This window comes from Hyperolius riggenbachi, chromosome 8, assembly GCF_040937935.1.
Source record: "Hyperolius riggenbachi isolate aHypRig1 chromosome 8, aHypRig1.pri, whole genome shotgun sequence".
Taxonomy (NCBI): Eukaryota; Metazoa; Chordata; class Amphibia; order Anura; family Hyperoliidae; genus Hyperolius; species Hyperolius riggenbachi.
The window spans coordinates 34723421-34738805 of NC_090653.1; the positions used below are offsets into that span (position 1 = coordinate 34723421).

The 15385-nt window shown below is 45.0% G+C and overlaps 1 protein-coding gene across 2 annotated transcripts in view; it reads left to right on the plus strand.

Annotated features, from left to right (window-relative positions):
- Window positions 1-395: 395 nt before the first annotated feature.
- LOC137528715 (class I histocompatibility antigen, F10 alpha chain-like) overlaps window positions 396-15385 on the plus strand; it is a 108497-nt gene continuing 93507 nt past the window's right edge. Inside the window, exon 1 of one of the 2 annotated variants that reach the window (XM_068250225.1) lies at window positions 396-500. In XM_068250225.1, the coding sequence (XP_068106326.1) occupies window positions 416-500 (85 nt within the window). In that variant the 5' untranslated portion in view covers window positions 396-415. Of the gene's footprint in view, window positions 501-5472; window positions 5585-15385 lie in introns of those variants that run through there. The other variant, XM_068250226.1, reaches the window with a different exon arrangement.

Consider the following 15385-nt stretch of genomic DNA (forward strand, 5'->3'; position numbering starts at 1 on the left):
GCTCAATTTTGGCCTACTTTGTATTTGAGTTTGACACCCCTGCTCTAGATTGTAAGCTCACTAGGGCATTTATCGCCCCATGGTGTTTCCTGTTTCTGTGTATGCTACCAAATGAATATGTACCAGTATTGGTGATGTTTTCAAACTACATATCAAATGTTTGTATTTGTGTTGCTGGATGTCCTGGTTGTGCAGTGTGTTGAAGTTCTCATTTACCTCTCTTATTAGTTTATGTTTGTGTGAAATGCCTCAAAATGTTAATTTCATGTACTCCTCAGCTTGTGTCAGTGTATAGCAACTTCTACAGCCACCCTCTGCCTGGCAACTGCTGATCACCTGCTTACTCATTTTTCTATTGGCTGATCACAGAGTTACTGACTCGCTGTGTCATTTCTGGGAAGCCGTTCTGAAGTTCATGGTGGTGTTTCTGGATCTCTCCTGGAAGATGGAGATGACCCTCCTCATCCTGCTTATTCTGGGGGTGTCAGGCCTGCATGCTGGTGAGTAGAGGGGCTTTCTGCTGTAATATAAATATACACACACTGATCAGCCATAACTTTAAAACCAGCGGTAGGTAAAGTGAATGATATGGCTGGGGTAGGTCAGGCAGTCAGTGTGCAGTCAGTGCAGGTCATATGTTGGAAAGCTAGACAACGGGCAGATGTAAAGATGGTACAATCTACTGAATGATCGATCAGCAGATCCGATTCGAAACAATGGTTCAGGTCCATAAACTGGGAGAAAAAACTTTCATGCCAATCAATGCAACCAGCGGGATTGTTCCAGAAAATGGATCAGAGTAGCAATAAATACATTGAAAAATCATAATCGGTCGGCACCACTAATGCTATCTGATCCTTCAGGAGATTGTACTGTTAATGGCCACCTTTAGGATCTGAGCAACTGAGTATCTGCTAGATAGTACCCCTGATGAAGCCCCTAATTATGGAGTGAAACATGTCGGTTTATAGGTTGGGTGTTGTGGGTTTGATTAGCAACTGTATCTGGGTAATAGGGAGAACCTATGCAGTAAGCTAAACTCATTGGCTTCATTCACAGGGCTCTGTGTACGCCTTTCTCCCTTCCCCAGTCTGTATATGGAAACAGTATTTTTACAGGCTAATGGTTTTTAGTGGTCAGAATAAAAGTTTTGTTTTAATCTTTTTTGTAACTGTGATAATGGCCAGATTGTGGTGGGCAGATGACTGGGTCAGAGCATCTCCATACTGGCAGGTCTGGTGGGATGTCCCTGTATGCAGCAGTCAATACAGGTCAAAAGTTGACCAAGGAGGGACAACAGGTGAAGGGGTGACAGGAATGTGGAGGCTGAATGATATGTGAGGGGAGGGAAGGCTGCCCGTCTTGTCCACTCCACAGAAGAGGTAGGTGGGGATCAGACACATTGGGTATCATTCATAAACCTGTTGTCGGTAAAGAGAATCAGTGCGGGAAAACACAGCCGTCGGTATTTTAGACTTCTGGCTGCTCATTCATAAAAATGTATCCAGTTGCGGTAGCAGTGCGGAGATTCCCCGAACTAGGCAGGCGGTAGGCTTGCGGAAGCACAGTAAGCAGCCAAGTTCTCCGTGTTCCGCTCTGCTGCAGCTGCCTGGGAGGTCTGTGTCTCCATTAACTTAACATTGTTATCACCACATCAGAGGGAGCGGTACTTCCCGACCTCATACCGCTTGCTCTAATCTTTATGAATTAACATTTTGTTACATTTTTAACGATAGTCACCGCACAAGGCGGTGATTTATCGCTCTGCTCGGTAATGTCAGCTTTTCATGCGGAAAGAGCCTTTGTGAATGACGATTTTGCTCAGTGCTCGGTAAAGTCAGCTGATTTAAGCATTTCCGCATGCGGAAATGCTTTATGAATGATACCCATTGAAACTGACATGCAATTTTGGAATTTGCAAAAATGTGTTTGCTGCACATACAATGCAAGTCAATAAACATCTGCTTTCTGTTTATAAATGGTGAAATTGAGTACACATTTTCTTACTTAATCGAAAACTCAGTTAAATCTAGTAGTGAAGCAGCTTACAGTCCTGGTTCCATATGAAACAGGACTGTAGAATGTACAGAGAGTGTACATGGTCCTTATTTGGTAGAATGATACATGAGGTCTCCGACATAGAGTCGGGTAAAGCCCCTGTGATGAGAGTGTCATGAAACCGGAGCAGTGCTTTTCAGCGCTGCTAGATTTGGGCGCAGCCGGCGCCTCCATAGACTTCAATAGGAATCACTCCTATTGAAGCGCTCAGTGAGTCAGAAGACGGAGCCGAAGTTGCTTAAAAACATAATAATTCGGCCTCCAGCAATCGCTGGAAGCCGAATTATTTCATTCCCCCACTATCCATGTCGGCCTGGAGGGGGAATAGTAATTAACACGGCCCGGACTTGTGCAGAAGCAGGATCAGCCATATACCACTGAATCCTGCGCCCAAGTCTACCGGCGCCGATTTCAAATGTACTCCATGAAACACCATACACAAGTGGGGGACCAGAAAGGGCCTGTGCATCTTGTAAAAGTCTGTTGAAAGCCCTTCCGGCCCTGGCGCTTAACTTGTGGGGGATTCTCAGTGGTGGAACCCAATTCCTCCTCAGTGATTTCAGCCTACAGTAGACCCACATCGTTTGATAAAAGCTGTGGAAAATGTATTTAACCCCACTTCTGGGAGGTGAGTAGAGTGAAGAAGGTCATATAGGCGCGCACTCACCACCCTGACCTGGGTGTCACCATAGACCCTTCCCTATAGATTGTAAGCCTCTGGCAGGGTCCTCCCTTCCCTAGTGTAGTCTACATGATGGTGTGCTCCTTTCCTATGACAGCCTCATACTTGTATTTCTGGGCCTACCTAACCAGCCGAAATCACATGATCATGTATCTTGTACCCGGTTTGCCCTGTATAGCTTTGTCCTTTGTTGTATAACCTTGTAATGTCTGTCATCCTTGTATCATTGTATATATTTATTGTCCAGCACTGTGTAATATGTTGGTGCTTTATAAATACAATAAATAATAATAATAATAATAGACAATGTTATTACGTCTATAGTGGCACAGCAGGATTCTCAGTGTAATTTGGGTGCTGGTGATCGCTGGACCCCAAGTTATTTTTCCCTCCGAGTTGTTATGACTTGTAGGGGGAATAGTATTTAATGCCGCCAGGTATTTCAGTGGCAGCAGGGCGAGCAGTCATTCAGCTCACCCTGTGCCCAACTGACCGGGCAGCGGAACAATACGCACTGGAGTAGAGGCCTTTGTGGTAGTCGCTAAATGTCTTGATAATTCTAGAGGGGCACAGAATCAAGCCACCACTACTATCCTTCAATGCTGCTATATACAGGGGACTATAATCATTGACTATAATATGAACCAATACATTTTTGGGATCTTTTTACCCTGTTCAAGCGCTCTTATTTGTTTTTCAAAATTTGCTTTATCTGATGTTCGTGCAAAAGATTTTGCCGAAGCATAAATCCCTCAAGCAACTGCCTTAAAGGGAGTCTAAAGCGAAGATGAAAAAACAAAAACAGATGCTTACTTAAAAAGAACCCGAGGTGTTTTTTTGGGGGGGCAGATGGGACACAGAGGCATGTTCTCTGCCTCCTGACATGCCTCTGTGTACCCCCACTGCCTCGCTATACCCCCCCTAGATTAGCGACAATGTTTGTCGCTATCTCTGAGGTAAACATGGGAGAGGGATTCCCTGTTCAAAACGCCCACCTAGGGCGTTCCTGCAGTTTCCAGAGCTTTCATTGGGCAGCTCTCGCTCCCTGGCCGCGCCCCCTGCCGCCCTGCATACTATAAATGAGAGAATGAATCTCTCATTCCAGCGTCATGACCCAGAGGTAACAAAAGTGAAAATGGGCCATTGCGGCCCACAGGAATGGTGGGGAGCGATGGTGTAGGAGGCTACCTGATCCGCTCAGTCCCTCGGATCAGGTAGCCAAGTTTTATCTTAATTTCATGAGCCCACCTTGGGCTCTCTAGGCACCGGGTCCTATAGAGCCTTCTCGTCCCTCTCCTGGTCCCATTGTTCCTGCGCTGGCTCCCCCATTAGCAGTCTACTCTTGACTGATCAGTTGGAGATTCTTCTGCTTTGGGTGGGCTTCGAAGACTGGGCGCTCCATACTGCGCAGCACAGAGCCGCCTGTCTTTAGGACCCCTCGGGCTCCCAAAGACTTCCAAAAGGCTCCAGCAGTGGTAGATTTAATTGGAGGAGCCTGTGGGAGAACAAGAGGATGAGCCTTCCCTCTTCTTAGGTTGTTTGGTTTTGGTTTTTGTTTTGTTTTTTAACAAGGCTTCAGATTCAGTTTGAAGGCATCCCAAGTCAAAGGAATCGATGCTGAGTCAGTGTTATAGTGCCAATAATTTACTAATGGGCCGACAACCTTGGTAAGCCTTAGGGAAGGGGGTGGGGAAGGAGGGTGCTTTTTTTTTTAATAAAAAGTGACATTTCTTTTTGCAAGCAAAAAAATAATAAAAAATGCGGGAATGTTTTATAAGCCTTTCCCTGACAATAAATGTCAGACAAAACACGTATCACACACATCCCTGCATACATGTATCTCTGATGGCCACAACTCAGTGATTTCCTGACCTGGAACTGTGGGCTGTCCATTGTTCATTCTCACTGCCATTTTTTATTTGTAAATGTTCAGTCATCAGTTTATGGCAAGCAGACCTCTAGAGTCTCCTGAGTACTTTGTGACGAGCACCAAATATATATCTATGTCGCAGTTGAGAAAGGATGTTCCGCTACACCGATTGGCTGGGTTGCAATGATAAACGTTTATGCCGACATCATGATACACACCAGGGGCGTAGCAATAGGGGTTGCAGAGGTTTCTACCGCATTGGGGCCCCGCAGGGCCCTGCCTCAACTACAGTGTTAGCTCTCTATTGGTCCTGTGCTCATAATAATCACTTCTATAGATATTTTGAAAAGTGGTAATCATTAACAAACAGTTCCCCATCCCCTTCTTGCACCTCTGACACTGTGGTTGCCATCGGCAGGTTTTGGTGCACCTAACAATTGTTATGTAGAGTGCTTGGGGGGCCCCATTGTAAAACTTGCATCGGGGCCCACATCTCCTTAGTTACGCCACAGATACGCACAGATAAAAATGTATCCATGTCTACTATGGCACTGCCAAAGTCTGTATGTATTATCCAGTGGTGCACTATTAGCCCCAGCCTGACATGAGGTGACATGTAGCTGCAGCCCAGCTCTGGTCAGGCTGACATCCCCCCCCAAGTTATTAGATTCTGTGAAACAACTCAGAATTTTAGTTTCACTTTCCCCTCCGTCTGCCTCCATACACTATATTTGCAACCTCTGAAGCCACCCTCTGCCCGGCAACTGCTGATCACCTGCTTACTCATTTTCCTATTGGCTGAGCTTTGAGCATCATCCAATCAGCACAGAGTTACTGACTCGCTGTGTCATTTCTGGGAAGCGTTCTGAAGTTCATGGTGGTGATTTCTGGATCTCCCTGATATTTGGGGCTCTGCAGGATGGAGATGATTCCCCTCATCCTGCTTATTCTGGGGGTATCAGGCCTGCATGCTGGTGAGTAGAGAGGGTTTATGCTAAAACTCTGGTAGGTAAAAAGAATTGCAATAATTATTTTGTCGAGATGTCACCTGGTAAGCAGTGGGATGTATTAGGCAGCAAAAGAAGTCATTTTTTGAAAATTAGTGTATAGGCTCAGAGAGGGAAGGTGAACACAAGGGAGACAGCAGCCTAATAAGTGCAGTATTTGGTCTAGAAAGACTTCTACGCACATAGCAGGCTGCAACCCAGAATTGATCTGTGGGGGATACCTGTTACTGTTCCCGGCTGGTCTCTCTCCAAACTCTAACATAGCTCCCAACTGTCCCTCTTTTGGAGGGACAGTCTCTCTTTGGGAGCCCTGTTCCACTGTCCCTCTTTCAAGACTTTGTCCCTCTTTCTATGTAAATATATACAGTGCTGCCCATAATTGTTCATACCCCTGGCAAATTTTGACTTAAAGCTACTTTTATTCAACCAGCAAGTCATTTTTTTGATGGGAAATGACATAAGTGTCTCCCAAAAGATAATAATATGATATACAAGAGGCATTATTGTGGAAAACAACAACACATTTCACATAAAAACATTTGTTTTTATTTACATTTGAGAAAAAGTGTCCAGTCCAAAATTATTCATACCTTTCACAAACTGTCAAAGTCTGTTGGAAAATCCAAAGTTCTATACCATTCCAAATAGTCCAAGCTGTTCTACAGCATCCTAATTACCCTGATTAATTGGGAACAGCAGTTTTAATCAGCTCAACATGTGGAAAACAGCAGCTCTCAACTTGGCCTCCGGCACCAGTGGACATTTCAGCATGACAATGACCCAAAACACACAGCAAAAGTAGTGAAGAAATGGTTAGCAGACAACAACATTAATGTTTTGGAGTGGCCCAGCCAGAGTCCTGACTTGAATCCAGTTCAGAATCTGTGGAGGAAGCTAAAGATCAGGGGGATGGCAAGAAGACCCTCCAACCTGAAAGATTTGGAGCTCATTGTTAAAGATGAGTGGGCAAAAATACCTGTGGAGGCATGCAAAAAGCTGGTCTGCAATTATAGGGAGCGTTTGATTGCTGTAATTACTTTAAGGGCCTGTTTCCACTACACGCAGATTGGATGCAGAATGGATGCAGAAAAACTGCAATGAATGTCTATGGGCCTGTTTCCACTAAACGCGATTTTTCTGATGCAGATTTTCCCATAGGCATTCATGGAGTCAGTTTTTCTGCATCCAATCTGCGTCCGATCTGCGTGTAGTGGAAACAGGCAGTGATACTCATCCGGATATCCGGGTTAACCCGGATATCCAACCATTTTTACGCTATCCGGATCAGATTCCGGATCCCGGATAGCTATAGAAATCCGCATAGCTATCTGTGGATAGTTTGATGCATGACCCGGATATCCGACCATTTTTACGCTATCCGGATCAGATTCCGGATCCCGGATAGCTATAGAAATCCGCATAGCTATCTGTGGATAGTTTGATGCATGACCCGGATATCCGACCATTTTTACGCTATCCGGATCAGATTCCGGATCGCTATAGAAATCCGCATAGCTATCTGTGGATAGTTTGATGCATGACCCGGATATCCGCGGATATCCGAATCCGAAATATTGTAACTAAGGTGATGACATTCTACAGCCAATCAGAGGGCTCCCAGCAGAAGCCCTAGCAACCAATCACAGAAAGGAACACTGGCCAGCCCCACTGTATAATAAGGAGGGCTGCCATGATGAGACAGATCGTTCTGGCTTGCTGAATGCACACTGAGAGACATGCTGCAGTGCTGGTGGCCTAGCGAGGGCTGCCTGTATACAGTTATAAACCTAAAGCTGTTCATTGATTAACCCCCTCACTACTCTATAGTAATCGTTATTTAGCTTGATTGATTATCTCATAGTGTGACAGAGTGTGTGCTGCACAGCTGCAGTGCTGTTGCTGGGGCAAGGGCTTTACACAGTGATAAGCTCAGTGATTAACCCCTTCACTATCACTCCACTATTGTTAATCCATTAATGTATTAGTGTGCACTAGTGTCTTCTCCTCTGCTGTCTGACTGTCACTTGGCACGTGTCTCGTGGCACTTGGCACGTGTCACATGGCACGTGCCAAGTGCCACGTGACACATGCCAAGACTCCTGGCATACGTTACACCTGCTGCTGCTGCATTGCACTGCTCCTGCTGCCTGTGCAGCTCCCACCGCCAGGCCAGGGTGCCACAGGCCACTGATACCACCTATATTTAATCCAAAACGCAATTGCTGCATAATTTTTTGGAGGTGTCTTGGCTGAAAACTGTCATGTCCCAGTTGTGCGTTTGGACTTTGGACACAATGTGGGCTGCACGACCGCTGACTGGAACCTAGGCCTGATGTTAATTGACAGCCATTTTTTTTAAGTCCCCACATCATCAATTAGTGTTTCCCTTTGCAAAATAATGATGATACATGCCTCATTTACCCTAAAAACACCTTTTAAAGCTATTTAAAGGGCACTTCCGGTTTTTCTATCCAGATATCCGAATAGCCCGGATATCCGCGGATAATGCAATCGAATATCCGCGTTCACGCGGATATCTAAAAGGCTGGATTCGGATATCCGAACCGGATCCGGACATCTAAGTATCCGGATCAATTCGGATTTTAAAAAGCACTATCCGAGCAACACTAGAAACAGGCCCTTAGTCAAAATTTGCCAGGGGTATGAATAATTATGCGCAGCACTGTATATATTTCTCTACTAAAAAATGATCTATTTTTTATCTTTATCGGTTAATATGAAGGAAAATGAACCAGGAAAGAAAGGACCAGTGTGGTTTGAATTATAAAACAACATATTCTTCTTATGAAATCTTTATGGTATGTGTGACTAGGGGTGTGATGGGGGCGTGATCAGAGGTGTGCCAGAGGCATGATTAGGGGTGTGGCTTAAGTGCCCCTCTTTCTCATCTCAAAAAGTTGGGAGGTATGCTGTAGGTGGGGTAGGACTAACTATAGCATTAGTGTAGTACAGTATAACCACTGGAGCAGGGATTACAGAGGTGCCCGGAGGGAGCTAAACAGTTAAAAATTTACCAAAAAAATGAAGTTAAAAAACAACTGTAACCAAAGGGATATGGAGGCTGCAATATTTATTTCCTTTTAAACAATACCAGTTGCCTGGCAGCCAGGCTGATCTATTTGGCTGCAGTAATGTCTGAATAACACCAGAAACAAGCATGCAGCTAATCTCGTCAGATCTGACAATAATGTCAGAAACACCTGCTCTGCTGCATGCTTGTTCAGGGTCTATGGCTAAAAGTATTAGAGGCAGAGGATCAGCAGGGCTGCCAGGCAACTGGTATTGCTTAAAAGGAAATAAATATGGCAGCTCCATATACTTCTCACTACAGTCCTTTATATTATTTACCTCCTTAAAGCAGAATGAAACCCAGCAATTCTTCTTTTCTCTAAAACATTATTTACAGTATATTATATACTACCAGCATTTTTTTTTACTAGAACAGCATTCAAAGGTTTAAGCCCCATCTACACCATATGATTCTTTGTCCGAATCGATTCAATTCATTGATTCTATTCGATTCAATCCGACATGTCCGATTCATGATTTGATTAAATTTCCAATTCAAAACAATGGCAAATTGAATCGAATTGAATCAAATCATGAATCGGACATGTCGAATTGGTTCGAATCGAATTAATGAATCGAATTGAATCGGACAAAGAATCGTATAGTGTAGATGGGGCTTATTTAGACAGGACAGAAAAGCTCAATGCCGGGAAAGCTGGATGAATCCAAACTAGAGATAGTGTTATCTTGTGTTTAATTAATTAAGTGAGAAATGTAAACGAACACTTCTGACACACAAGCTCTCCTGAACAAAGACAGAAAGTCAGGAAGTATTCCTGCTTATATTTCAGCATGAAAAAAGCAGTTATGAATAAAATGCAAAGTCAGCTCTCAAAGAAAAAAAAGTGTACTTTGGAATCTTGTAATTTCTAAATGAATAATAATACTTATGCACAAAAGCAAATATGACAACCGTATGGCATATAAACAGTAGGAAAACGTTTTTATTGAATATTATGTCAGAGTTTTATAACGCTTTAAGAACAGGAGTCATAATAAAGTTTAGGAATTTTGTGGCACTTTAGATGTGTCATGGGATGAACAGACTTCCACAGGGATTGCACTTGATACATTCTAAACACAACAGCAACATCATTTACATACATGTATATAATATAACCATGAAAGACAATGTATATGAATCAACCATGCAAAATAAATAAATAAAAAGATATGTATAACATATTCTTGTATAGTTTTGCATAAACTGCACGCTCACGTGTACATGGGGGTTTTTCTATGGGCAGTAGAGTTCCCTGTAGTGGTAGATAGGTAATATAGATATAGCACTCAAATTATGAGAATGTAAAAAAAAAAAGTAACTGTAAATATTAGTCCTATATACAGTATTACTCCAATAAGAACCTCTGTAGTATTCACCTTATTTAAAAATACTACAAAAAATAAACATCAATAAATAAGAATAAAAAATGTATAAAAATAAATATCATGAACAAGCACAAATAATGATAAAATGTTCTAATAATTCAATTAGGAAATGCAGCTCCAACAAAATTCTACCAATAGTATCATAGCTGTGAAACACTAAAAACAGGGCCGGCCCGCTCATGAGGTGAAACATTTGCCTCAGGCGGCACATCTGGGGGGAGGGGGGGCGGCACCCGCCTGTCCATGGGTGGGGGGCCGCCCGCCGAGCTGGAGGGGTAGCGGGCAGAAAGGGGGTATTGGGCCTAGCGGTGGGGAGGGGGGACAGACCCCCTCCCTCGCCTGAGTCCCCCGATCTGTGCTCCCCTCCAGCTTTAAAAAGTTAAGTACCAGCGTTTGATTAAGAGGCAACGGGCGGGGATCACTCACCTCTTCCGCGTTCCAGCGTGCGCTTCACTGACGTCACTTCTTGCAATGCCGCCCACTGTATTGTAAGTGGACGGCGTTGCAGGAAGTGACGTCAGTGGAGCGCACGCTACACGCAGAAGAGGTGAGTGATCCCCGCCCGTTGCCTCTTAATCACACGCTGGTACTTCACTTTTTAAAGCTGGAGGGGGAGCTCGGATCGGGGACCCAGGTGAGGGAGGGGGGGTCTGACCCCCTCCCCACCGCTAGGCCCAATACCCCCTTCCTGGCCGCTAACCCTCCAGCTCGCCGCCCCCCCGCCCCGGCCCTGACTAAAAAGCATAGCGGAAATTCTATAAATTCTATGGAAAGGCTTATACAGTAATGGCCGAAATTGTTGACACCCCAAAAATGTTTCCAGAAAATCAAGTATATCTCAAAGAAAAGTATTGCAGTAGCACGTTTTGCTGTACATGTTTATTCCCTTTGTGTTCATTGGAAGAAAACAAAAAAAGGGAGGAAAAAAAGCAAATTGGACATAATGTCGTACAAAACTCCCAAAATGGCCTGGACAAAATTATTGGCACGCTGTAACGATTGTGGAATTATCTCCGTGGTCAGCGCACAAGATGTGCACCGACACTGCGGAAATCCTCCACAAGCGTCTGAATAACAGAACCCAGCTGTGGTGCAATGCACCTGTAGAGGGGAATTCCCACCGGCTGATGGAGCTGTGGCGTGCAGAGGAATAAACCCTCTGCACTGCCACAGAAGCCAGATAGGAATTGTACGAGGAGAAGCATACAGGGCAAGATAGCCCCTAGTGAGAGAGAGTGAGCACAGAGACAGAATGTATGTATGTCCACCAATCTAGTCGCCACCTGGCGACGGTGAACACACAACAGCGAGGACCAAGTGGGAAAGCAATCGCAAGAATGGTGATTGCTAATAGCGACACAAGACTGAGTAAAGACAGAGCATAGGCTTAGTAAGAAAGACACAGCAAACAATAATGATCAGAACGCCAAGGAAAATAACAAACGCACTAGCTGAACGCGGTCGCCGCACGAGAAGCGCAACAGCGACAAAACACGTTAATGGCGCGGTCACCGCACGAGAAACACAACAGAGACAAAACGCGCCAACCCTGACTAACAAATGAACCTAGAAACGCAAACAAACAAATAACAGAAACGCTTGCTAATCGGTTGCCTTACCTCAGGCAACAGCAAGCGTTTGCTCCGGACAAACAGACAACAGAAACAAGACAGATAGGATCCACTGCTCTTCTGCAAGAGCAAGTGCGATCCGTACACAGGAACAGGACTGAAAGAATCCACTGCTCTTCCGCAAGAGCGAGTGCGATCCGCACAACAAGACCGACAGAAGGAGTAACCAGCAGCAACCGCAGCCGAGGTTAAACTCCAGGATTCAGACTAGAAAGATCCACCGCCTCTAACGCTAGGGCAGATGCGATCTATGTACAGGACAGAACGATTCACTACCGCCAACCGCTGGCGACAGTGCAATCGCAAGGACAAGACAAGACAGAATAGGCAGTACAAATTATAACACAAACCTGACTGCACTAAATAGGAATGCAAGGAGCTCTCCCACAGGATAACTACTCTAAGCTATCAATAATAGCCAACAATGAGCAAAGGGCTGAGACTCCAGGTAAGTAAGCAGGAACAAACCTTCATGATTAGCAGGGAACTCTGGGAGGAAATGGTATTTATACTGCAAGCCATCAAAGGAAGCAGCTAAGCAATTTGCATGACAAGTGGATGCAAATTCCTCACCAGAACAGCAACTCTGAAATTTGCAGAGTGAAGACAGGTCTCTTTTCCAGAGACCTGCAGCACTCAGACCTAAAAAATGGTCAAAAAGCTGTCTGCCTGTGCAGACAGCAGAGCAGATCATTACACACCCTTTGCTTAACATTAGGTTGGACACCCTTTGGAAAAAAATTATCAAATCACTCACTTTCTATAACCATCAATGAGCTTCTTACACCTCACCCGAAATTTTGGACCAGTTTTCCTTTGCAAACTGCTCCAGGTCTCTTTTATTGGAATGGTGCCTTTTCCCAACAGCAATTTTAAAGAGAACTCGAGGCGGAATTTTTAAATCTTAATAGGACCCAGAGGCATGTCATGGGCACAATGATATGCCTCTGTGTCTTTCTATCGCTGCTGCAAGTACCCCCATGGCTCTGCTGTCCCCCCCTGAAAGTATCGCCAGGCTAGCGACAATATGCTTGTCGCTAGCCGTTCTGTTTACCTGAGGATTGTCAATCAGCCTCCTCCGCATTGCTGCCTTCATTACAGGCTCCTCCCACCGCTCCCCGCCTCTGCTAGCTTCCTCCAATCGTAAGCCAAGCCGCGACCCAGGAGTACTTCTTGGGTCGCGGCTTGACTTCCGATTAAGCAGTTTCTCGGGTTGTTTGTCTACTCTGTTCTGTAGGTGGAGTTTTCTTGGTGCCACATCACTTTTTTATTAATTTGTCTCTCCTATACAAGCACTGTAGGCAGGGCCGGATTAACCATAAGGCACTGTAGGCAAATGCCTATAGGCGCCTGATGATGGAAAGGCGGCTCATTCCCCTTCCTGAGTGCCTCACTCCCTCATTCCCTATGCAGAGTACCGAGTAGCGACTAAATGAGAGGTCACTCACCTGGGTCAGCATTCCACTGATGAGATCTCCCTTCAGTTGGGGACACCTCTAGCTATTTAATACTGAGGGTACTTCTGGCTATCTAATGCTAAGGGGAACCTATAAAAGGCAAGGGAGATAAGGGAGAAGTGACAGCTGGGACAGCCAGCACACTTGTGGTGTGCTTCAGTGGGGTTTGTAGGTCCATGGAGAGTGAAGTCTAAGGTTCCAGGACATCTGTGCCTATAGGCTCCTGTGAGGTAAATCCCGGTCTGACTTTAGGCCATTATTGGTGACTTCTTTTAAGTATGGGTCTGCTTCCAAATGTTGCCAGTGTTTATTAAAGAGTACCTGAAGTGACATGACATAAACATAGGTACATATAATACTAACCCTGGTAAGAAATTGTCTGAAATTACTTTCTGTTTTCCGTTACAGCAAGAGTTAAAAACACTTCAGGTGTTATTTATGCAAAAGAGATAAGTCAAATTCAGTAGGTTTCCTGAAAAGTAAATAGAAACTAAAAAAGCGTAGAAACAGTGAAATAAGGTTTCTGAAAAGTTCAGTCATTACTTCTCATCTCTTTCAGCTTAATAATGCTGGGAATACACGGGCCGTTTTAAAGGCAGACAGATGGTTAGATAGATCATTTCCGACATGTCCGATCTCCCGTTCAATCGTTTTGGCGCTCCATTCCTGATAGAAGTGAATGGCAAAATATAAGAAAAACGAGCGGAAGATAAGAGAATCAGCTGCAGAATCGAGCGGCAAAATCAATTGAGCGGAGAATAGAACAGAAAAAATGACCTGTGTATTCCCACCATTACTCAGAGTGTGGATTCTAAACAGCAACTGTGACAGTCTGATGCCAGGCGCGTAACAATAGGGGATGCAGCCCATGCGCCCGGGGGGGGCCCGGGCCCCCCCCCCTAGGGCCCGCTCGTGGCCGATTTGGGGCGCTGGAGGGGTCGCACATTGAGGGGAAAGCTATGGCCGCAGTCGGCGGGGAGGGGGGAAGGTCCCCCCCCCTCCCTCACCTCGGACTTTCCCCTCTGTGCTTCCCCTCCAGCTTCTAGCTATATAAGTGCAGAGGACTGAGCGGAGCGGCGGGCAGCGGCAGGCAAACATACCTTCCGTGCGTTCCAGCGCCGACACTTCTCGCTCTAGTGACTGACGCGACTTCCTGTATAAAACAGGAAGTCACGTCAGTCACTAGAGCGAGAAGCGTCCGGACGCACGGAAGGTATGTTTGCCTGCCGCTGCCCGCCGCTCCGCTCAATCCTCTGCACTTATATAGCTAGAAGCTGGAGGGGAAGCACAGAGGGGAAAGTCCGAGGTGAGGGAGGGGGGGGGACCTTCCCCCCCTCCCCGCCGACTGCGGCCATAGCTTTCCCCTCAATGTGCGACCCCTCCAGCCCCCCAAATCGGCCACGAGTGGGCCCTAGGGGGAGGGGGGCCCGCTCACAATTTCTGCAGGGGGGCCCGGGGGCTCTTAGTTACGCCCCTGTCTGATGCAATCTTAAATATTGAGTAATTAAACTAAAAATAGAAACATGAGACTTATTTCTATGTTATGCTATGTTTTATTTGCCACTGGTACCACACATAGAATGATCTCTTCAGTTTTTTGTCACTTCATGTTCACTTGATGTTTGGGAGTGCTAGATGGTGAATACTATATGCTGCAGTGAATGTTGTCTCATCCTTTTTTATCATTTGTACTTTGGTAATGGGGTCCTTTGTTTTTAGTTTTCTCACTTTTTGTGTAGTTCCTGTAATTAGATTATTTGGATTTCCTTCTCTTTGAATTTTCTCTCTACAATCTTTGCCTGGTAACCAGAAGTTACTGTTTCAGAGCAATTTTTCGATTTGTCAATATTTTCAACAGAATATTTTAGCCTCCATGGTTTGTGGTTACAAATATTGTCATCTACATCCAGTAATTATTGGCTATGAGATAACAAAAAGCACCATTGCACATTATGGATTAACATAAATGTACAGAAAGGGAAAACTGCATCAGGAATATCAAGAACAAGTATATTTTATTAAAGGTGCACCCCGTGGCAGAAATGGATAACAATTTAACCACTTCACCTCCAAGGGTTTTTCCCCTTAAAAAAATAGCAATTTTCACCTGTCAGCACGCCTTGCATTAATTCACCTAAAAACATCCCAGGAGCGATCATTGCCCACCAACAGAGAGCTCTGTTGGTGGGCAGAAAAGGGGG